This window comes from Adiantum capillus-veneris, chromosome 13 (assembly GCF_014529385.1).
Source record: "Adiantum capillus-veneris isolate H3 chromosome 13, ASM1452938v2, whole genome shotgun sequence".
Lineage (NCBI taxonomy): Eukaryota > Viridiplantae > Streptophyta > Polypodiopsida > Polypodiales > Pteridaceae > Adiantum > Adiantum capillus-veneris.
In genome coordinates this window covers 93,257,612-93,280,390 of record NC_140943.1, presented here as the reverse complement: position 1 = coordinate 93,280,390, position 22,779 = coordinate 93,257,612, and the positions used below count along the sequence as shown (strand labels likewise).

General features: G+C 46.3%; 2 protein-coding genes across 3 annotated transcripts in view; both read left to right on the top strand.

Moving 5' to 3' along the window:
• LOC147444455 (pyruvate, phosphate dikinase regulatory protein 1, chloroplastic-like) overlaps positions 1-22,779 on the top strand; it is a 59,075-nt gene that overhangs the window by 15,782 nt on the left and 20,514 nt on the right. The window lies entirely within an intron of this gene.
• Positions 19,756-20,502, top strand: LOC147444456 (uncharacterized). The gene has a single exon (XM_086527649.1). The coding sequence runs from the start codon at positions 19,849-19,851 to the stop codon at positions 20,500-20,502; it is 654 nt and encodes a 217-aa protein (XP_086383775.1). The 5' UTR covers positions 19,756-19,848.

Sequence of the window (22,779 nt, the reverse complement as noted above, 5' to 3'; positions counted from 1 at the left end):
AGAAAAGGGTAGAATTCGGGTGAAGAGAAGATCCTTCTCCAACGCGATTTGCAAGCGAAAGAAAACCTCAAGACCCAAGAACCCAAGACCCGCAAGAACCCAAGTTCCTCGTGAACTTAAGAACCCAAGACCCCCAAGAACCCAAGTTCCTCGTGAACTTAAGAACCCCCAAGAACCACAAGAACCCACGACTTGAGAGTGATCATCACTCGAAGCGGAATGGATACTTCGCTTGGAGGTGATGAGCATGAGAGGCGAAGAAGAATTTTCTCCACCAGGAGGTTTTTTGACCTTTCTCCATCTACGACACCGATTGGATTAACTCCAATGGAGGAGTTGGACCTTTTGTTTATGGAACAGAATTTACAACGCAAAGCAAGAAATGCCGCAAGAATGACAGCCATAGCGCGTGAGCGCGAGACGGCACGCTTGGAAGCCAAGGAACGACAAGCCAAATTGGATCATGAATTCAAAGAAAGAAAAGCAGAAATGGAACGCTGACAAGCAAAGAGCCAAGCAAGACAAGCAGAGAACCAAGCAAGACAAGCATAATTTTATTGAATAAAGCATGACTGCAAGAGATGTTGCGACTCTTTTCTCAAGTGCAGGCACCGATGCAAGAGATTCGGGAAAAGGAGACTCTCTCAGTCTTTTCTTCTCCATCGCATGATACAGAGGATTTGCATAATTGTATAAAGCATGATGGTGTTTTGAACGAGAATGATAAGCATAATGATTTGCATGATGATGAGAAGCATGATAAATTGAATGATAATGATTTGCATGATGAATTGGATGATAAAGACAAGCATGATGATTTGGATGATAAAGACAAGCATGATGAGTTGCATGAAGATGATGTGATTGTTCACAAGGGTGATGTGTTAGTGGATGCTTTTTCTAGCGAAGCTAACCTTGTTGCAGATTTGATCAATCACGAAGGATCGATCTTGGCTCCCGAGCCTAGGTCCCAAGAACCCCTTCAGGAAGAACCGATCTTGGCTCTCGAGCCTTGGTCCAAAGAACCCTCACAGAAAGTATTATGTGCTCGCATGATTGATATGCACGCATTGTTCGAGTGTTTCATTCGTGAAGGTTTCCTGTATTTTAGTCAGCATCGTTATGTGATCCCTTTTCCTAGGCGTGACATATTGTATGTTGAGCACGTTTCTCTCTTGGATGAGCACAAATGTATGTGGAATTTTCATGAAAAGCTGAAAAGTATGTATGTTAGGAAGTCGCATTCCATGTCTCTTCTTTGGCAGGACAGTTTCTGAACGAGCACATGATAGTATGAGCACCAAGCATAGGCATTTCCATTGTGATTTGCCACAGTTGATTGATTTCAATCAAACAGAAAAGATTCGAGCGCATTGTTTGCATGTGTTTGATGAACGGGTTGTCACTACGTCTCTATGTTCATCTACATTGTATACACAATCTTTAGAGAAGACAAATTTTTTTCCTTCACTTTACATGGAATGGGTATGTTCATGGTTTTGCGTTGGAGATGGTTTCAAGAATTTTTAGCCATGGAGATTCTTGAAGACGAAAGAAGCAGGACTCTAGACAAAGTTGAAGCAAGGAAGGAGCCACAGAAGACTTTGTGTCGCTTTCGGCGCAACGCAAAGAAGCAAGCGTTGCAGACCTTTATGAAGTTCAAGTACCGCTCGACCCACACAACAGAGTGGGCCGGCGAAGAGTCCCTTCCAAGATTCCGGATGCTGTTGGCGATCTCCTTCGACGCCATATAGTTCGGTACCAGTACCTCACTTTGAAAAGGAGGGGATGTCACGTGACACATCCCAACCCTATGTGTCCGTGGACAAGCTACACCATAGCAGGGTTCCCGTCAATCAAGTCAGTTTAGATTAGCAGTGATCTGGCACTTTTGTGAGTCTATTCGTAGACCGTGCATGCCCAGTCACTTAGCATAGATGCATATCCTCCGGTTGCACACAACATGATCATCAGAATTCCCATAAGAATCCATTAGCATCAGTTAGGGGAATTTTCTAGTGCATTTAGCTTATTTTTTTATTTTTGGTTATTTTCACTTATTATTTTTAAGTGACTTTCCAACAAAAGTAGGTAGGGCAATTCTGCTAAGTTAATATATAAGCAAACCCAAGTTAGCACTTTTTGGCAGAAGAGACGCAGGAGCTTCCTGTTCAACAGGCAACTTCTCAGCAATACGGGAGGAACGGGGCCCTCTCGTTCCGGGAACGCGTTCCTAAGCCCGATGTCTCCTTGAAACGAAAACAGGATTGGAACGTCGTTCCCTTCAGTTGGACCGGGGCTCGGAACGGCATCCGGAACGCCAAAGTTAAAAAAAATGATAGTTTGGGACAGGTCTTTTGAACTTTTGGGGGGTGTTATGTCTATCCTCTTCTATATAAAGAAGGGCTTTAAACCCTCTCTCTCAAGCTCTCTATCTCACCCTCTCTCTCAAGGCTCTCTCTCCCTCTCCCTCTCCCTCTCCCTTTCCCTCAAGGCTACCGTTTCGGCCTCTGTTCCCGTTCCGTCACACCGAGGGTCCCCCGTTCCGGAAGCGTCCTGGAGTCCCCCGTTTTCGTTCCCCGTTCCTATTCCGTGTAACTATGCTCTCAAGCCTAGCCAATCACAAGCAAGAGTCATACCAAGCAAGCATACTAGTCTTGGGACAAGTGTCCCCCTTTTCCCTTTGAGAGAGAGGACTTGATTAATGCGAAAACAATTAATCAAATCTACTAATTTATCATTGGACCCGTTGGGTGGCCAACCAATAGGATTTAGGCACACCATGAGGGCAACAAGAGGAGGAACTTGACAAGTGTCTCTTTTGCTTTCTTTGTACAAAGCTTGCCTTGTGTGTCTCTGTGTGCTCTCTCTCATCCCCCCTCTTGTAGGGCTTGTCCCCTCCTTGTAGGGATTAATGATTGACTTTTGCACACCTTACCTCAAGCACCTTAGTCAGCAAGCATGACAAAGCACCTCAAGCTTGGGTGGTGTTCCCACAAGCACCTCAAGCTCCCTAGTCGGCAAGGACGACAAGCACCTTAAGCTTGGGCCGGGTTTCCACCTCAAGCTCAGCCCTAGCTTACCTAAGGTCAAAGGACTTTTTAACACTAACCTTTGGAGGTCTTCAATGAAGCTAACCCTAAGGTCTTTAAGCTCCATTGGTTAGCCTTGCTCTTTGACATACCATCTCTCATTTGGACCCCTTTACCATTGGCTCCGTGTTGAGATAGATCTATAAGCACATGTCTATATCCTGACCCTTATTCCCGTTTATTCTCCCACATCGAATGATCAATTTAATATGAGAAAATTATTTGGGTTGATTGGTTATTAGATTTTATGATATTATCTCTCTCTTGAAATCATAGTCGTCCTCGACTATGAGGTAGAAGAGATAAAGCCTTAGTCATTAGTCAACTTGCTTAGCGGGTAGAGGATCCCTTTTTAACCTACGACATCTTTCCAAGATGGATGACTAATTCATTTGGTGCTTGGGAGACATAGTTGCTACAAGCATGTCTGCTCTTTAGTCCATTTCATTCTCCCAAGTAGAGTGACAAATTCTACTCGGTGTTTGAGAGACGTCGTCATCATGAACATGAATCTAAGCATGTATACTATTTAAATTTGTGCACAATAAAAAAGAGAACTAGTCTTATAAGACAAAAACATTGGTCATTTCAAAAGAATTTGTACATTTGCTTACTCTAATGTGGCAGTGTAAGCATTGACAAGGTTCATACTATCCTTAAGCTGTATTCCTTGCATCTATCTAGCATCTTCAAAAGGATAACTTTTGAACTTAATAAGATACCGTCGGATAATCTTACGTATCCACTTGACATCGGCCAACAGGACATCCTGTTGTAGATCAGGAGGTGGTGCGCTGATCCTAGTGCCAGTAAGTGTGATCCGTATCTGGTAGAGTCACTCCCTCCGTCATCTGATGTCCTCCCTAGTCCCACATCCTCCGCCGCTATGGTATGGAGTAGGGTGGAATCATCAAAGTCATACATCTCGCATTGTCGACTCTGTGTTGAGCATTGAAATCACCTACAAGTAGGATATCTCCCAATGCCGCGTAGTGTAAGAGGTCCTCCGGGAGAACCGAAAAGGGGAACATTCGTGGTCCCTCCTCCTCCTCCTCTACCATACTCTCATCGGCATCCTCCTCTGGTGGCTCCTCCTCTGTCGTAGATGCTCGTCGTATCTCTGTATGGTCTGCGAAATGTGACCCGCGTGGGGGGAAGTAGCACAGTGCAACATGTATGGCTCTGTTTGGGGCTAGCTGTATCCTCATCCACATGAAGCGGGCCTCTACATCTCTGCTCACTACTGTGACCCTGTCCTGTAGCTCTCTCCTCACTAAAAGAGCAATCCCCCCTGATCCTCGTGATGTCCCTTGCCTCCCTGTGGATCGCTTGTATGTGGACTCCCAGTGGTAGCCCCGGACATGTGGTAGACCTCTCTCCTGGCTCTCACGTGTCTCTGTCAGCATCACAATGTCTCTCCCCTCCATCACCTCCTCGAGTTTGCCCGGCTTAGTCCATAGGCATCCGTCACAATTCCATACTCCGAGTGTGATCTCATGTCGTGTCGCCTCCGTAGTGGTCTCCGTAGTCTCATAGGCCGCGAATCCCTATGCGATAGGTTTTCCATCTATGAAGATTCGCCCATCTCTATAGAAAGCCTTCTTGCCCTCTTTCCTTGCTTGCATGATTTTGGGCATACAAAGCTTTCGATGCTCCACTTGTGTCTTGGTGAGATCCTCATCAGTGTAAATGGGGGCTCTTCCTAATCCTCTCAATGCAATCCTCTTCTTTAGGAAGGTGATTTTGTCCATGAGGTCTTTGAATTGTAGCATGAGCATCCTCTTTTGAGGGTCTTTCCCTGAAGGAGTACGAGCGGAAGTGCGACGCGAGAGAGAGTGCGAGAAGAAGAGCACGACGATATGGTGAACTCGCTCTACTGTAATGTGTAGAGCATAGTGAGTTCTTATTAGGTTTTAACAAAAGAATATGTGTACATACCTAGCGGCCCACTCACTTACCTGGGCGACCACATTGGGCTTTATATCCCAACAACCTCCCACTTAAAGTCCAATGTGGTACTTTAAGTGTGAGAGAAGCTACTATACAAGCTAATATACAAGAGATGTAGAGAAGTGATGTACTACCCTACACCTAACTGCTTGCGAAAATGCGCAAAGCTCTCTGAGGGAAGTCCTTTTGTAAGTAGATCAGCAGGATTTTCTGTGGTGTGAACTTTGACAAGCTGAAGTTGCTTATCCTTGAGCATTTCCCTGATGAAATGATACTTCACATCCACATGCTTTGACTTTGAGTGATAAACTGGATTGCGAGCCAATTGTATAGCACTTTGACTATCACAATATAACACAGGCATCTCTTCTTTGATTCCCAAATCTGTTACTAGTCGATTAAGCCAAATTGATTCTTTGCATGCCTCTGATGCTGCAACATATTCAGCCTTTGTAGTAGACTGAGTAACACAATCTTGTAATCTAGAACGCCATGATACTGCTCCACCAGCCAATGTAAAGACATACCCTGACGTAGACCTTCGGTTGTCTAAGTCACCTGCATAATTTGAGTCTGTAAAACCCTTTACACTTAGCTCTTGACTCCCATAGCATATACGCATACTCTTTGTAGCTTTCAGGTATCTCAATATTCCTTTCACTGCCTCCCAATGTTTCTTGCCTGGGTTTGACATGTATCGACTTACTACTCCCACTGCTAATGCAATGTCTGGGCGAGTAGCAATCATTGCATACATCAAACTACCCACTGCAGACGCATATGGAATCTTATCCATTTCAGCCTGTTCTTCCTCAGACACAGGACAATCTTGTTTGCTAAGTTTCACATATGGTGGCAATGGAACACTCAGTGCCTTTCCCTTCTCCATATTGAAACGTTGCAAAACCTTGTCAATATACTCTGTTTGAGATAACCAAATCAACTTCTTTGATCTGTCTCTCTCAATGCGCATACCAAGTATATGACTTGCCTCACCCATGTCTTTCATGTCAAATGATTTTGCCATCTTTGACTTCAAAGCTGAAATTTCTTCCAAGTGCTTGCGAGCAATCAACATGTCATCCACATACAAAATAAGGATCAGCCAACTACCATCCTTAGCCTTCTTTGTACATAGACAGTGATCGAACTCACTACGTTTGTAGCCTTGAGAAAGCATAAACTTGTGGAATTTATGGTACCATACCCTCGGTGATTGTTTTAAGCCATAAACACTCTTTAACAACTGGCATACCCAATCTTCCTTCCCTTTCTCAACAAACCCTTCTGGCTGCTGCATGTAAATTTCCACATCTAAATCACCATGCAAGAACGCTGTCTTGACATCCATTTGGTGCAACACCAAATCTAATTTGGCAACCAATGCAAGAAAGCATCTCAATGTAGTCATTTTGACCACCGGAGAGAAGACTTCATCAAAGTCAATGCCTTGTTCTTGCTTAAAGCCCTTGGCAACAAGCCTTGCTTTGTACTTTGGCTGACTATCATGAGCGGTGATCTTATACCTGTAAACCCATTTACAAGGTAGAGCCTTTTTGCCCCGTGGTAATTTAACTACCTTCCATGTCTGGTTTTTATGCAGAGCTGTCATCTCTGACTGCATGGCCAATTGCCAATTCCCGGAGTCCTTCATTTGCACTGCTTCCTTGTAACATGAAGGCTCATTGCAATCAGTCAACATGACATAGTTCATAGATGGAACAAGCCTATCAGGAGGTCGCGTGACACGTCCAGATCTACGCACAATAGGTGGCTCAGGCTTAGCCACAACCTGTGGTTCCAATCTATCCTGTCCTTGCTCCTCTTGAGCCCTGACATTTTGTCTTGCACATGCAGGTCCATCTTCTTGGAAGACAACTCTTCTAATCTCCTCAACCCTCTCTGGTTTAGAATGATATTTGGATTCATTAAAGTGAACATCATTGCTGCGGACAACCTTTCTGGATTCGGGATCCCAAAGTCTGTACCCCATCTCACCAGAATTACCATAGCCTAGAAAGATGCACTTTCTACTCTTTGGCTGAAGTTTGTTCCTAAATTCCTTTGGAACGTGAGTATATGCCTCACAGCCAAAGACTCTGAGATGCTTGCATGAGGGCATTTTGCCTGACCATACCATCTCTGGCACGGAATCCTTCTGCAAAACCTTGCTAGGAGATCTATTTACAAGATGAACAGCTGTTGATACAGCTTCAGCCCAAAACCCATTTGACAGCTGTGCATTAGATAACATACTTTTGACCTTCTCTTGTATGGTCCTATTCATCCTCTCAGCAACACCATTTTGAGGAGGATTGTAAGGAGCAGTAAGTTCACGTTTTATACCTTTTGACTTACAAAAGTCCTGAAAGGCCTTTGAAACATACTCTCCACCATTGTCAGTGCGTAAGCATGTAAGCTTCTTGCCACTCTGATTCTCCACAAGTGTCACAAACGTTTTGAAAACACTAAACGCTTCATCCTTGTGCTTGAGAAAGTAAACCCATACTTTCCTCGATTAATCATCTATAAATGTCATAAAGTAAGAAGCTCCCCCTAGAGATAGGTTAGGCATAGGTCTACACAAATCACTATGAACAAGTGCCAACTGTGTATCTCTTCTACTGCTTCTATGTTTATGTGGCTGCTGTGTTTGCTTACCATACAGACAATGTTCACAGAATTCAAAATCATTAAATGAAAAGCCAGGCAAAGAACCAAAACGAGACAAGATTTCCATTCCCTTCTTGGACATATGTCATAACCGGCAATGCCACAAAGAAACGTTCGGCTGCTCGGTTACATTGATTACATTTTTAGAGACATTTGATACATAAATCATGTAAAGTCCTCCAGACTTTACTCCATGTGCTACTGTCATAGAACCCTTGGATATCTTCCACATGTTCTATCCAAAAGTGATGACGTAGCCAGCATCATCAAGTAAACCTGTGCTGATCAAGCTCTTTGTAATTGCGGGAACATGTCTCACATTCTTCAGCGTGAAAGAAGAGCCATTCTGAAACTTCAATTGAAGATCTTCAACACGATCTCACATGTCTGCCCATTGCCTAGCCGAACATGATCTTTAGTGGTCACATAAGAGGTAAACCACTCCTTGTTTGGAGACACATGAAGTGATGCCCCTGAGTCGATAATCCAGTCACTCAGTGCATTTCCATCAGATGCTGTAAGAAGAGCTGAGTCCATTGTATTCTTCAAGAAGTAGATGTCTCCTGACACTAGACTGTCATCCACTGCAACAGTGTTTGTCACATTTATTTCTTGAATCTTCATTGAGGACTTGTTCTTCTCACCATGGTCTTCAGCTTTCTCATTGCCTTTTTTTGCTTTCCATTCTCTGCAGTCTCTTTTCATGTGACCCTTCTTGCCACAATGGTAGCATTATATGTCACTCTTGCCTTTAGCACTGCGGGACTTGCTACGAGACTGATTCCTCTTTCCACCTTTGTACTTTTCTTTGGTCCTTCCTCTGACAACTAAGGCTGTTCCTTTGCCTTTGTCCATTGTCTTTCTATTGGTTTCTTCAGTAAGCAGACTTCCTTCTACACCTGCTATGTTCAAACCTTATGGAGGTGCAGAATTACTCAAAGCTGTGCGAAAAATGTCCCAACTTTCCGGCAATGTGATCAACAGGAACATAGCTCTAACAGGTTCATCAAACTTGACACCTTGAGCTGACAACTGACTATAGATTGTGTTGAATTCATTCAGATGATTGGACATAGGTGCCCCTTCTTTCATCTTCAAGTCAACAAGCTTCTTTAGCTAGTATACCTGTGAAGCTGCACTGTGCTTCTCATAAAGATCACTCAGCTTTAACCATGCTTGATAAGCCGACATCTCGTCTGCTACATTGAAGTAAACGCTTTCTATCAAAGTAAGCATAATGGTAGAAAGTGCCAATTCATCCATTTCGCTCCATTCATCTTCGTCCATATCTTCTGGTTTTATCCCCTTGAGCTTTATAGGTTTTATCTGCTTCTTTTGTACCAACACGTGCCAAATCTGCTGCTTCCACAATGGGAAATTGGTTCCATCCAGCTTCTTGATATTGTAAAGAGCAGTGTCTTGTGATCCAGCCATAGCTACGCTTCACAGTAGTTTACTTTCTTGGGAAAAATTCGGTAGAGTTTCCCCTGTAAACTGACCTTTGAATCAATATCAACCTGTCAAATGAACCAAGAAAGCTTCAGATTCTGCATAAATTTCGGTAGAGTCTCCTATGTAAAATGGCTCTGGTGTACTCAAAAAACAGAACAAAAAACAGCTCAAAAAACACTGTCTCTCTGACATTGTAAGCTGCGGGTAAACCTGTCCTGCACTTGTACTGTCTCTCATTGTCCTGTCACTGTCCTGTAAGCATAGACTGTGACAATGCCTCAACGGCAGTAAAGCAAAGATGCAATCCCAACTGTCTAACTCACAGTCAATACATCCTAGCTGCCTATCTAAGGGTGCTCGAGGGATCGCTCCAAGACCTGTATCACTGAAAGGATCTCAACATTCGAGAATCCCCCAGCTCAATAAAACCTCACTCGACCCTCAACAAAGGCTGCAGTAAATCTGACAGTACATAGATTTCCCACAAAGTCATACATCCACAAATTTCCCACTGTATGCTGTAACCGCTGCGGCGGTTGTTTGCTGCGTGACTCACAGCCAGCAAACCCTCAACAGACATACATCATCTCTGACAATACATCCCATGTAGAAGTACCTGCAATGTCAGGATGAAATCTGGAATATCAAGCAGCAAACACAAGCTACCTGATGAACTAGTGGATGCCGCCTATAGTCTGTGTGTAGATGCGCCCGTGTCGTATGTGACACGCCTCCAAGAACTGTGAGCCGTCCTTCGATGTGTAGACAGCCACAAATCAACACTCTGGGAGTGTCGATATCCTCAGCACCTGCAGTCGTAGGCCGAAAACCCCAAATTCGCAGAGTCGGATCTGCACCCGTCGAGACCACGTAGTCGAAAATGGCCTGCGCAGACCTTTGTCGAAGCCGAACGGTGGCCGAGATGACCTTTGAATGAAATTCTGACAACATCGAGTCCTTCGGGCATCACCCACGAGATTTGGGGCCATGTCTTCGCCTGTCGAATTTCACTCCAATCTGAGTTGGTGACTCTAGCCTCCTGCAGTGCTGCCCCGAGCCTCGATCTGAGCTCTGATACTAGTTGAAGGAGTACGAGCGGAAGTGCGACGCGAGAGAGAGTGCGAGAAGAAGAGCACGACGATATGGTGAACTCGCTCTACTGTAATGTGTAGAGCATAGTGAGTTCTTATTAGGTTTTTACAAAAGAATATGTGTACATACCTGGCGGCCCGCCCACTTACCTGGGCGACCACATTGGGCTTTATACCCCAACACTTTCAGTTTCAGTTGTTATTGAAGTGCTAAAAGTCTGTTCAATTTGTTCTTTTCTATTGGCACGTGGTGTCCATCTTGTGACAGTGGTATCAGAGCATCAGGCGTGTGCTTTTCTCAAAGCATACCGGTCCTATCAAAGAGCAGACAGAGCACGATGGCACTTCCAAGGTCTATTGGAATTTTATTTGAAGAATCTTCGTGCTCTGACCTCGGATCTATTAGGCACCTACACCCTACTTCATTGCGCCTCGGGCGCGCTCCTGTCTTCATCGCTCATGTCTTACATGGCATAAGCCAGAAAGATCACTTGCAAGAGAAGGATCCAAGATTTGTTTCGAGTCACTGTTTTTCTTAGAAGGAGTGCCTTATAGAGGTTGATGTCTATAGCTACCTAGCCGCACACTTCAAGGATTTCGCAATCTTTCAAGAAAAATTTTGCCCGAAGTTATATGGTTTTTGAGATCTTCCTTCGGAGTGCAACTTTTGACAGAGTGGGGTATTCTGAAATGCTTGCCATGGAAACCCTAGGAGATTATAACTTGAAATTTCTTGACATCTTTCAGTTTCAGGATGGAAAGTCATTCAACTTTTCGAGCTCGATTGATGTCGAGATTGTTTTTTAATAATAAGTTTTGTTTGAACTTGTTTGGTGATCCTGTTTGGAATTTGTTTGAAATGGATGGTATGTGTCTTGAACTTGTCCTGGTGCCGATTTGAACTGTTTGACTCTGATTTTAATATTGGTTTCATTGATTGGTGATTTTACTCTCGGGGGGAGAAGTGAGAAATAGTGTTTTGGTATTGTTTGAGCCCCGGAACGACGTAAGCCGATGACTGGGGATTGTTTTGTTGTGCATTTGAAAACCTTGGAACGACGCAGGCGGATGTCCGGGGAGCGTTCCGTTGTATGCTAGAAAACCTCCAAACGACACAGATCGATGTCTCGGGAGCATTTGGTTATATGCTTGAACCTCCAAGCAACGTAGATTGCAATTTGGGGAGCATTTGGTTGTACCAGTTCTCTGAATCCATGGCCCGGACCTTTTAGGTTATTTGCGGGGGGAATGATGAGATAGTCGTTGAGTAGCTTCGTACCGCAGATCGTTTGTCTCGGGGGAGTGCTCAACTGCGTTGTTCGTTGTGTCTTGTAACATGCATATGTGAGAATTTGTGTTGCATTGTGATGTGCCAACCACTGAATATTCCTGATTGGATGAGATTGCCTGGGTTACTGGTAATTTTAGTGCATCAAGACACCTGTGGAAGATCAGTGCGGTCTGAGTGTGATGGCTAATTTTACTACGCCGGAATATCAAGAGTTTTGATTTGGACGAAAGGAGAAGCCAACTCCTTGATCAAAAGAGCCGAAAGGAGAAGCGAACTCCTTAACAAAAAGAGCAAATTGATTGTCCCTCAGGAATTTTTTAGCGGGCTGTCCCTCTCGAGCCACATGGCAAAAGCACTACCAAGAGAACGTCTCGCGGCAGAAGCGTCTCCAATACCTTGCATCTGAGGAGGAGTGGCGGAGGGGTCGAGAGACGAGGCTGTGGGCCCCATCGGCAAGAGAGGAGGGGCGGGAGGCGAAGGTGGAGGTGGGGGGGAGGGAGGTGGGGTGGCAGTGGCTGAGGGAGGAGGAGGCGGTGGTGGAGGAACTGAAGCGGACGGGGCCTCCTCAGGCAGGTCCTGCTGAAGGGGGTCAAAACGGTTCCCAGTCGGAACCTAGTGCTGTTGAGCTGCAGAAGGTCCGTCACCAGGAGCAGTGGGGCGAGCTCTCCCCTGAGGGCGGCGGCTAGGCACCTGTTGCCAATCATCAGGTGGCTGATCACTGGTCTCTTTCGATGTACCAACCTGTGCATATTGTGTATCTAGCATGCTTGGCATGCTCAGCCTTGGGAGGCAGCGCATGCACTGTGGGTCGTGGTCTCCTACGAGGACAGGCCTTAGCCATATGGCCCATCTGCCTGCAAATGAAACATTGGTTCGGGAGACTCGAATACTCCACACTGTGGCTGATCCATCCCCAACTCACCCTAGGCAGCAGTACCACCTTGGGGAGGGAGTGCGTGTCATGAACGAGAACCCGCACAGTAGGTAGACCTGCGGCCTTGACCACAACTGAAGTTGCCGTGCGTGGAGACTCCAGAACTGTCCCAAACATGGAACCAATCCTGGGTAGGAGGGGATCGTACTCTTGCCTTAGGCCTGGGAAACAGACCGAAATCGGCAAGTCCGCCTCCTCCTCGAGCACACTTGTAGTAGGGTCAAAACCGTGATGCCAACGTCGGAAGTAAGCTCGAGCTGCTCTAATGCTGAGTGGGTTCATCGAAATCACCTTGGTCGTCATATCTGTAGACTTGAACTCGACCTGGTAGTAGCCTCTCCCGAGGATCTGGACATCGGTGATCTTGCCCACATCGGAGAGAAGACGGGCCTGTAGTAAATCCCGAACCTCGCCCCGACTGGGCTGAGTGCCAATGATCTTACAGATAACCGAAGTGGCTTGCAAGCGCTCCACTTCGGCCATCAAGCTCGCTTGCTCTTTTGGCAAAAGAGCAAGTCGAAGGGTCGGCTCCGCGGTGTCGGGCGAGGGAGCTTCAGTGGAGTCCCTCTGAGGTGGAGCAGAAGCCACCATTCCGTTTCTGCTGCTGAGTCGAAGAGGGCGAAAATGACGCGAAGCTCCCAGAAGGCTGCAGGGACAAACTTCTGCGAGCTTAACAGAGAGGATGGAGGGGGGGGGGGGGAGGTGAAAGAATGCAGGAGCGCAAGGGGCGGACTGGCGGGTTGAGGTGGGAGAGCTAGGGGTGGGCGGGCGCTGAAGATGGGGGCCGAAGGCTGAGGCGTGCTGCACGCTCGCTGGCTGCATGGTGAGTGCAGGGCAGGGCAGGGCACTGCGAGAGCTGGTTGGGGGGGGGGGGGGGGGGGAGGGGGAGAGAGACGGCGAGGGAGAAGGGTTGCAACTTGCAAGAACGTGCGCAGAGGGAGGGGGTGGAGGCAGTGGCAGCGAGTTGGGCTTTCCTTTCACCAGGTCTCCATCTTTCCCACTGAAGATCTCGTTTTGGCCATCTCAGCTATCTGTTTCGACATTTTGCAATGTGCAACGGAAGTGAATGATGGTGTAAGCTGAGGATGAGTGATTAGTGAGTGCTCAAGGTTCCTTTTACTTAGTGGAAGGGAGAGCCTTCCTTAGAGAGAGAGTGTGCAATGACCAAAACAAGAGTGGAAGATTAGTGCATGAGAGTGCTAGAGAGAGAGAGAGAGAGAGAGAGAGAGAGAGAGAGAGAGAGAGAGAGAGAGAGAGAGAGAGAGAGAGAGAGAGAGAGAGGAGAAGAGACGATGTCACGAGTCTGTGGCAACTTTACTTGTTGATTTCTTTTTGGGGGAATTTTATTTGACTTGTTTTAAAGTACCCCTCTGGAAATGCCAATGCCCGAGTTGCATGGTGTGAGGCCGACAGTGAGAGTCTAGGCCGGACGGCCAGTGAGCACTGAAGTTGGGCAAATGGACTAAGGTTAGCCACGGTGGGGCTACAAGTGTAAATCACCTGATAGCTGGCCGACATTGCATTTTTCGATGTGGTTCCAGTGGTGATTGATGGTCAGATGACCAATGTGAGTGCCGTGGAAGCATCTCCTAAAATTTAGGGAATTGCTATTTTGGGCCGTGAAATGTGTTCACGTCATTACCTCTGGAATGACAAGGGGAACATTTTATTGCTCTGCTGCCAAGTCAACTGGCGCACCAGTCGAGATATTTTTAGCAAAGTTGGCCAAAGTCGGAAATTGGGGCGAGGTGTCACTCTGTGAGCACTTCTGCAACTTTGAGGGGAGTCTACGAGAGGAAGGGGGTGCCTTTTTCAGTTGTAGGTGGATTGCAACAGGTTGCAAGAGCTATGTAGTGCTTCCTTTCCCTCTTATGTACAGTGCGGTGCCAAGAGTGATGCCCTGCACGCTACGCACTGCTCTCTCTCTCTCTCTCTCTCTCCCCTATGAGCAGTATGTTATGCCCCTCTAGTGGGCTTTTCATTTGACCAATGTACAGTTATGTGGGTTCATGCGCGATTGCCGAGGCAAGAGCCTCTTGCACAGGTATTGGATCCCCCGTAGGTACAGGTGAATTCGGAGAGGTTTCACGTGTGAAATCTCGTCCGATTTAAAGGGCAAGTAGCCCTACAGGTGCGGGAGCTCGAGGACTTGCTACGGATGCGACCGACACGAGAAACGGAGCCCGAAACAGGGAATTACGGCCTGCTGTGTATTTTTGCAGGTTTAGGGTTTCGGCTCTAAACGTTCCCTAATACCCCTAGGAGGTTCGGGGACGTGAGGGGACCGTTGTACAGGTGATCTGGCGCATTTTCGGAGCAGAAAACAGAGAATTCAGCGTGCTGCAGATTCTCGCCAGGTTTTGCAAAGTGTCCGTATGCATCGGGAGAGTCATCTAATGCGCAGGTATACTGACTGTGAAGGGTCCTAGTACAGTTATGCTTCAAAATCGGGCTAGAACAGATGGAATTCAGCTCAGATTGTGCGGGGCAGCTTGTAGGGAACCACAGGTTTTATTCCCTCTGTTAAAGAATAAAGAAATGGGCGCCAACCTTTGGGGCCTACAGGTGTCGCTGTCTGCTTGGAAGCATTCTAGCTTCCTGGCCGTGCTATTTGTCTTGAAGTGTAATTCGGTCTCAGTTACAGGGTCCTTTTAAGTCATTGCTTTGTGTCGTAAAGTCAAGTGTTGAAGAATCGGGTGAAGCTAACGTCTACCGCCCTACGAGCCGGTTCCATGGTTCCTTCGCCGGGACAAGATCACTTTTTCCTTAAGAAGTGAGCCTTGGTTGGTTTGCGGTGAAGACACAAAGCACATGAACTTGGAATTACACTATGGCTGACAGGACAGACAATGCTAGAGAAGAGGGTTCCTCTTCCTAGCATAGACAAGCAATTCCTTTAGAGCATGAAGTTGGCGAGAGTTCATGACCGCCACTGTCTACGCCTTTTGTTCGTGTGAATGCACACTGGCACAGCGAGAACAGGTTCGAGGGTTCATGATTGGGCACTTTGAAGAGGATGCGTTCAGGACACAATTAGTTGCTGCTGTGAATGTCTTTACTCAGTTGGTGCAAAATCCGAGGTTTATGGATTATCTACAAGCCCCATTAAAGTCACAGTAGGCAAGGGAATGCCCTCAGCGTACAGAGCCCGTTGAGGCTCAAGCCCAGGTCCCCCATGCGACTGAGCAAGATAGGGAGCATTCACATGTTGCGGAGTCACGTCAGGCTCCTAGACAGGTCGCTCCTGACCATGAACAGGTGGCGAGGATCCCTACTCCCAGGTTTTGCCAGTTCAGCCCGCCACCTTTTAGGGTCAAAATGTTGTATTGAATGGATAGGGAACCAATCTTCAGGCAATGCGTTGGGTTTTTCCACCACCCACGGTACATCCTGGGTATTTCGGGGGTGGATCCGTGTTCCAAAATATGGCTGGTTATGCGCCTGGAAACCAGCAGTACATGCCTGGAACAGTGTTTGGGGGTATGCATGGCATGACGCCAAACCCCATGTATGGTAACATTGGCATGCAACAAGGCTTTCAGAGCAATCAGGGCCAGTTTGGGGTGCCACAGGTCAATTTTGGCATGGCTGGTTTTTCTGGACAGCAGCCAGATATGGCACCTTTAATGCAGAATCTCAATGACCAAGGGGCACAAATGGTCCCTACTACAGTGCCCATGCTACAACACTTCCCTATGACAATTTGGGGCCAATAGAGAAGCCAAAACCATACAAAGAAGGAGGTGCAGCTGTGAAGTTCAACACCTTTAGTGGCTTCGAGGATAAAACAAAGGCTCTTACTTTCCTCCAGCAGTTTGATACAGCTCATACAGGAGGGAATTTTACGAAGGCCTCTAAAGCAAGGAAAGCTGCTACTTTCTTAAAGGACAAGCACTCACATGGTGGACGACATTGTTAATGCAAGGACAGGCACCCGCCACTTGGGTTTACTTCAAGCAAATGTTTGCATCTACTTGGCTGTCAGATGAATTTGAAGCCGATGTCATGACAGATTGGCACCAACTTACTTCGGCTACATGCAAGAGCTTGCTGGAGTACAATAGGAGGTTCTGTAAAGCGTTACTCTCAGTGACCTCCTGTAGATTTGTGCCATTGACAGAGCAGATTGAGAAGTACTGTTGTGGGTTGCCTAAAGGGCTTCGCGATTACTATACCAAGAACAGAGTGGCTACCCTCACTGTTGCTAACACTGGTCTTGCCTTGTTGAAAGGAGAAGACAGTGGGTTTTGCGAGCAACGAGAAAGGAGGGCAACAAAAGAAAAATTCAGCAAAGCAGCCCTTTACGAGAGCGGCTCGTGAAGCGTCCCAGGGGCCAGCTAGGTTCAAGTAAGGCAAAGGTTCAGCCGAGACTTCTAGAGCGCAGGCAAGGAAGCAGAAAAGGAAGCCTTTTATGCGTAAGACACCCGAGGAAAAGAAGGTCTTGAAGGCTGAAAACAAGTGCTTTATAAGGTCATTTTGCAGCTAATTGTCCACAAAAGAAAAGGCCAGATGACAAAGATGACAGGAAAGGAAAGAAGCCTATGCCCTCGGCAAGTTTAGTGCCATACATGTTGGGCGACAGGCCTAGTACAGATGCCTGTGAGTTATGCAGAGCGTGGGGTAATGTTAGAGACCAGATGGCACTTATCTTCGTTGATCCAGGTGCCAAAGCGAACTCACGCCAAAATTAGCTATAAAGCTGGGCATCAGAGCTGAAGAGATGGGGTATACCGCAGAGGCAGGATTGGCATGTCTTGGCCATTCAAAGTGCGTTACTCCCATCATTGGAAAGCTGCGTCTGCATATTCAGTCGTATGTGGACACAGAAGAGTTCTACATCATGCCACTGGAAGGATGTGATGTCTTGTTGGGGATCCCGTGGATGTTCCGAGTGCATGGAGTCTTGGATGCCTACAACAAAAAGATCACTGTACAGCATAGGGGCAAAACTCACATCTTGGATGTAAAGCTAAAAGGAGAGTCAGTCCCTATTATATCTGTTTCTGCTATCACTTTTGTAATAAAGAATTACTTGGTTTTTGCACGTGATGTTTCAGATAGTTGCCAATCAAATTTATCTGTGTTAAATAAAGACAAGCTAGCATTTTTGCAAAAGTTTAATGGCTGTTTTTCTGACTCATTACCGTCTCAACTACCGTCGGAGAGGCCCGAGGATCATGCGATTGATTTGGTGCCAGGTTGTAGCCCACCAAATAGGCCTCCGTATAGGGTTAGTGAGGCGTAGCGGAAAGAGATTATGAGCCAAGTGGAGGAGCTCTTAGAGAAAGGGCTGATTCAGCCTAGCTCGTCACCCTATTGCTCTCCAGTGCTCTTAGTATAGAAGAAGGATGGCTCGTGGCGCATGTGTATTGACTACCGTGCGTTAAATAAGAATACCATCAAGAATAGGTTTCCTATTCCAAGGATTGATGATATTCTTGACCGCCTAGAGGGTGCGGCGATTTTCAGCAGGATCGACCTTAAAAGTGGGTACCATCAGATTCGAATTAGGCCTGAGGATGTGCACAAGACTGCGTTTAGAACGACATTTGGTCTCTACGAGTTCTTATTGATGCCATTTGGTCTTACGAATGCTCCTGCTACGTTCAATAGGATGATGGATAGGATCTTTCGTCCATATCAGAACTTTGTTGGCACATTCTTTGATGACATGATAGTCTACTCGAAGAATGAAGAGGAGCATAGGCATCACCTGACCATTGTGTTCGAAGAGCTGCGCAGGAACAGATTGCTCATCAATGGCAAGAAAAGCGAGTTCTTCTTGGAAGAGATCCACTCCCTCGGACATATTGTGTCAAAGGATGTCCGAATGGATCCAGTGAAGGTAGAAGCATTCAAGACATGGCCAGATTTAAGGACTGTGCGCGATGTCTGTAGCTTCTTAGGGCTATGTTCTTACTACAGAAGATTCATTCGCAACTTTGCAGAGATTGCTTCACCTTTACATGCTTTGCAAAAGAAAGAGGTCACTTTCAGATGGACCCAGAAAGAGATTTCAGCTTTTAATCTCTTAAAGGAAAAGATGACTTCAGATCCAGTCATTGTTTTGCCTGGTCTCAGGAAGTCATTTGTGGTTCAGTGTGACGCTTGTGGCAGTAGCATTGGTGCAGTGCTAATGCAAGATGGCAGGGTAGTAGCCTATGAGAGCAGAATCTTGCAAGGGCCAGAGATGACCATGCAGGTCTATGAAAAAGAGTTACTGGTTGTGATTCATGCCCTCTTAAGTTGGAAACACTATCTGCTGGGTGCTGATTTTGTTGTCCAAATGGATCATTAGACCTTGCGATACTTTCTGACACAGTCGAAGCTATCGGAAAAGCATATGCGATGGGCAAACATTCTCTCCATGTTTCACTTCCAGATTGAAGGCAAGAAGAATGTTGTGGCTGATGCGTTATCAAGAAAGCCACAAATTTCAGCTGTGTCAATTCCTTATCATCATGAGCTTGATGACATGAAGGAACAATATGCAAATGACGAAGATTTTGCAAGGATCTTTGAACAGTTACATGAAGGACACGTCATGAGCCCTACCTCCTCAGAGATGGTTTTATGATGATGCATGGCAGACTCTGTGTCACTAGGCCATTGCGACATAAAGTCATGGTAGAGAGTCATGTCCCCCTGTATGCAGGGCATCGTGGCATTGATGCTACAGTGAAAGCGGTTGAGACATTCTTTTACTGGCCTATACCTTGAGGAGAGATGTGGATGCCTTTGTGCGAGCATGCGTGATTTGCCAAAAGGTCAAGTTTGACAGGCAAAAGGCACCAGGGCTGTTACAACCATTGCCGATTCCAGATAAACCATGGGAAAGCATGGCTATGGATTTTATCTTTGACCTTCCAAGAACACAAACAGGGAATGATGGAATCTGGACCATTATTTGCAGATTTAGCAAGCAAGCAAGCTCATTTCATTCCTGTTAGGAAGAAGATAAAACCAGATCAGATGGCACGTCTCTTTATGTACAATATCTTTAAGTACCATGGTATGCCACAGTCGATTGTTAGTGACCGTGACCCACGGATGACAAGTCTATTCTGGAGAGGCATATTTGAGAATATGGGCACTATGCTTAAGTTCTCATCGTCGTTTCATCCACAGACAGATGGGTAGTCAGAAGAGGCAAATTCTACTGTCTTGGATCTGCTTAAGTGCTATGTGTCAGAGCACAAGGCGCAGTGGGAGCAGTATTTGCCGTTGGTTGATTATGCGTACAATAACACAGTGCATTCTTCAACAGGCAAAGCACCTTTTGAAATTGTCGAAGGTCATGTGAAAGTTCCTCCCATTTTGCATACCAAGGAAAAGATCTTTCAAGCAGATCAATATGTACAGAATATGGATGAAATGTGCCAGAAGATAAAGCATGCCCTTGAAAGGACACAGGCAAAGCAAAAGAAAGCTGCTGATCGCCAGTGTCGTGAATTGTTGTTTTCACTTGGTGATTGGGTACTGTTGCGGTTTGAAAAGGCACTCTTAAAGAAGCGAAAAGGTAAAGAAAGTCTCTTTACAAAGCTCAGTATGCGTTACTACGGGCCTTTTCAAGTAACAGAGAAGATCAGTGACGTCAGTTATAGGCTGAAATTGCCTGAGAACTGGAAGATTCACAATGCTTTTCATGTGAGTCTTCTCAGACCATTTATTGGCGATGTGCCAGAGGATATGCCAGTTGAAGAGCAGCCAGAAGTTGAAGAGCTTGATGAAATTTTGGTCCCAGAACAGATCATGGCACACAAGGAAAGAAAAGTCAAAGGCAAGGTTACAAGGCGATATTTGGTGAAGTTCAAGAACTATCCACCTATGGATGCAAAGTGGATGGAAGAGAGTGAACTGTTAGAGTCACCAAATGTATTGCAGCTCTATCTTGAAGCCTTTGGTTTACCACCTACGTATTCTCCAACTCAAGAAGAGCAAAGTTCAAAAGGAAAGAGACCTGCGCTAGAGGGGGGGGTGATCCAGGAGCTAGCACTTCTCATGTATCTATGGATTTAGTACAATAGAAGTGTACCCTGCTTGGCAATCTCCCTTGGGGAATAACAGTTTTGTCCAAAAGTCTGTTCAGTGCTATAGAAGTAAGTATGTCTTGTCAGTTGTCAAGAGTACAGTAATTGCTTCTAATGAGTACATGTTGACGCATTTTTAAACTATTGGTTTATTATGCTTGAAAGGATTCCAAGTGTACTAAAAGTTATGGACTCTATTAAAGCCAGTGGCACAATGTGAAAGCTATCCACTATGTCAATGAAACAGTCTCACAGGTAGAGCATACATGAGTTAACAAGTGTTGAATACACGAGTGTTAACTATGAGCATGTATGTCTCGTACCATGTTAACCATGTGTGTACACACGAAAAGGTTGACAGCCGTGATACGGTGTCTGTACACACTAATGGATTGATATACATGCAAACGAGGACGTTCGCGATTTCAAGAGGGGGGTATGTCACGAGTTTGTGGCAACTTTACTTGTTGATTTCTTTTTGGGGGAATTTTATTTGACTTGTTTTAAAGCACCCCTCTGGAAATGCCAATGCCCGAGTTGCATGGTGTGAGGCGGACAGTGAGAGTCTAGGCCGGACGGCGAGTGAGCGCTGAAGTTGGGGCAAATGGACTAAGGTTAGCCACGGTGGGGCTACAAGTGTAAATCACCTGATAGCTGGCCGACATTGCATTTTTCGATGTGGTTCCAGTGGTGATTGATGGTTAGATGACCAATGTGAGTGCCGTGGAAGCATCTGCTAAAATTTAGGGAACTGCTATTTTGGGCCGTGAAATGTGTTCGCGTCATTAGCTCTGGAATGACAAGGGGAACATTTTATTGCTCTGCTGCCAAGTCAACTGACGCACCAGTTGAGATATTTTTAGCCAAGTTGGCCAAAGTCGGAAACTGAGCGAGGTGTCACTCTGTGAGCACTCCTGCCACTTTGAGGGGAGTCTACAAGAGGAAGGGGGCACCTTTTTCAGCTGTAGGTGGATTGCAACAGGTTGCAAGAGCTATGGAGTGCTTCTTTTCCCTCTTATGTACAGTGCGGTGCTAGGAGTGATGCCCTACACGCTACGCATTGCTCTCTCTCCCCCCTATGAGCAGTATGTTATGCCCCTCTAGTGGGCTTTTCATTTGACCAATGTATAGTTATGTGGGTTCATGCGCGATTGCCGAGGCAAGAGCCTCTTGCACAGGTACTGGATTAGCTAGCGGCTAATCCCCCGGAGGTACAAGTGAATTTGGAGAGGTTTCACGTGTGAAATCTCGTCCGATTCAAAGGGCAAGTAGCCCTACAGGTGCGGGAGCTTGAGGACTTGCTACGGATGCGACAGGCACGCGAAACGGAGCCTGAAACAGGGAATTACAACCTGCTGTGTATTTTTGCAGGTTTAGGGTTTCGGCCCTAAACGGTCCCTAATACCCCTAGAAGGTTCGGGGATGCGAGGGGACCGCTGTACAAGTGATCTGGCGCAGTTTCAGAGCAGAAAACAGAGAATTCAGCGTGCTGCAGATTCTCGCCAGGTTTTGCAAAGTGTTCGTATGCGTCGGGAGAGTCATCTAATGCGCGGGGATATTGACTGTGAAGGGTCCTAGTACAGTTATGTTGTCGAAATCGGGCCAGAACAGATGGAATTCAGCTCAGATTGTGCGGGGCAGCTTGTAGGGAACCACAGGTTTTATCCTCTATTAAAGAATAAAGAAATACTGAAAGGGGCCAACCTTTGGGGCCTACAGGTGTCACTGTCTGCTTGGAAGCATTCTAGCTTTCTGGCCGTGCTATTTGTCTTGGTTGTAATTCGGTCTCAGTTACAGTTTCCTTTTAAGTCATTGCTTTGTGTCGCAAAGTCAAGTGTTGAAGAATCGGGTGAAGCTAACGTCTACCGCCCTACGGGCCGGTTCCAGACGACACCAGATGGGGTCCCAAACCCCCGTCCAAGGGCCCTCCTCTCTAGCAATAGAGAGGGATTTACTTTAGATTGCACAAGTCTCGTACAATGGTCTAAATGCTGTGGTACTTGATGAGGACGACGAGGTCGAGGCTAAGGCTGAAATGCTGAAATCTGAAATCGCCAGGGATGATGATGGGACTTGGATCGTTCGGCGAGGCTAATGGGCTGATCTGTCGCCGATGATGCCAAGGATGGCTGAAAACTGAAAAACGCTGGTGGATCCGTGGGCTGAAAACTGAAAACGAAGATTCTGTTTGAAATCTGCCGTGATGGGGTGATTGCGGCGAGGATCTGTTGCAGGGATTGGATGCAGGGTCTGCAAGGCTAATGCT

What these genes read in the sequence shown, in the direction of transcription:
- LOC147444456 (XM_086527649.1), top strand. Translation starts at nt 19,849, where the DNA reads ATGGATGAAATGTGCCAGAAGATAAAGCATGCCCTTGAAAGGACACAG.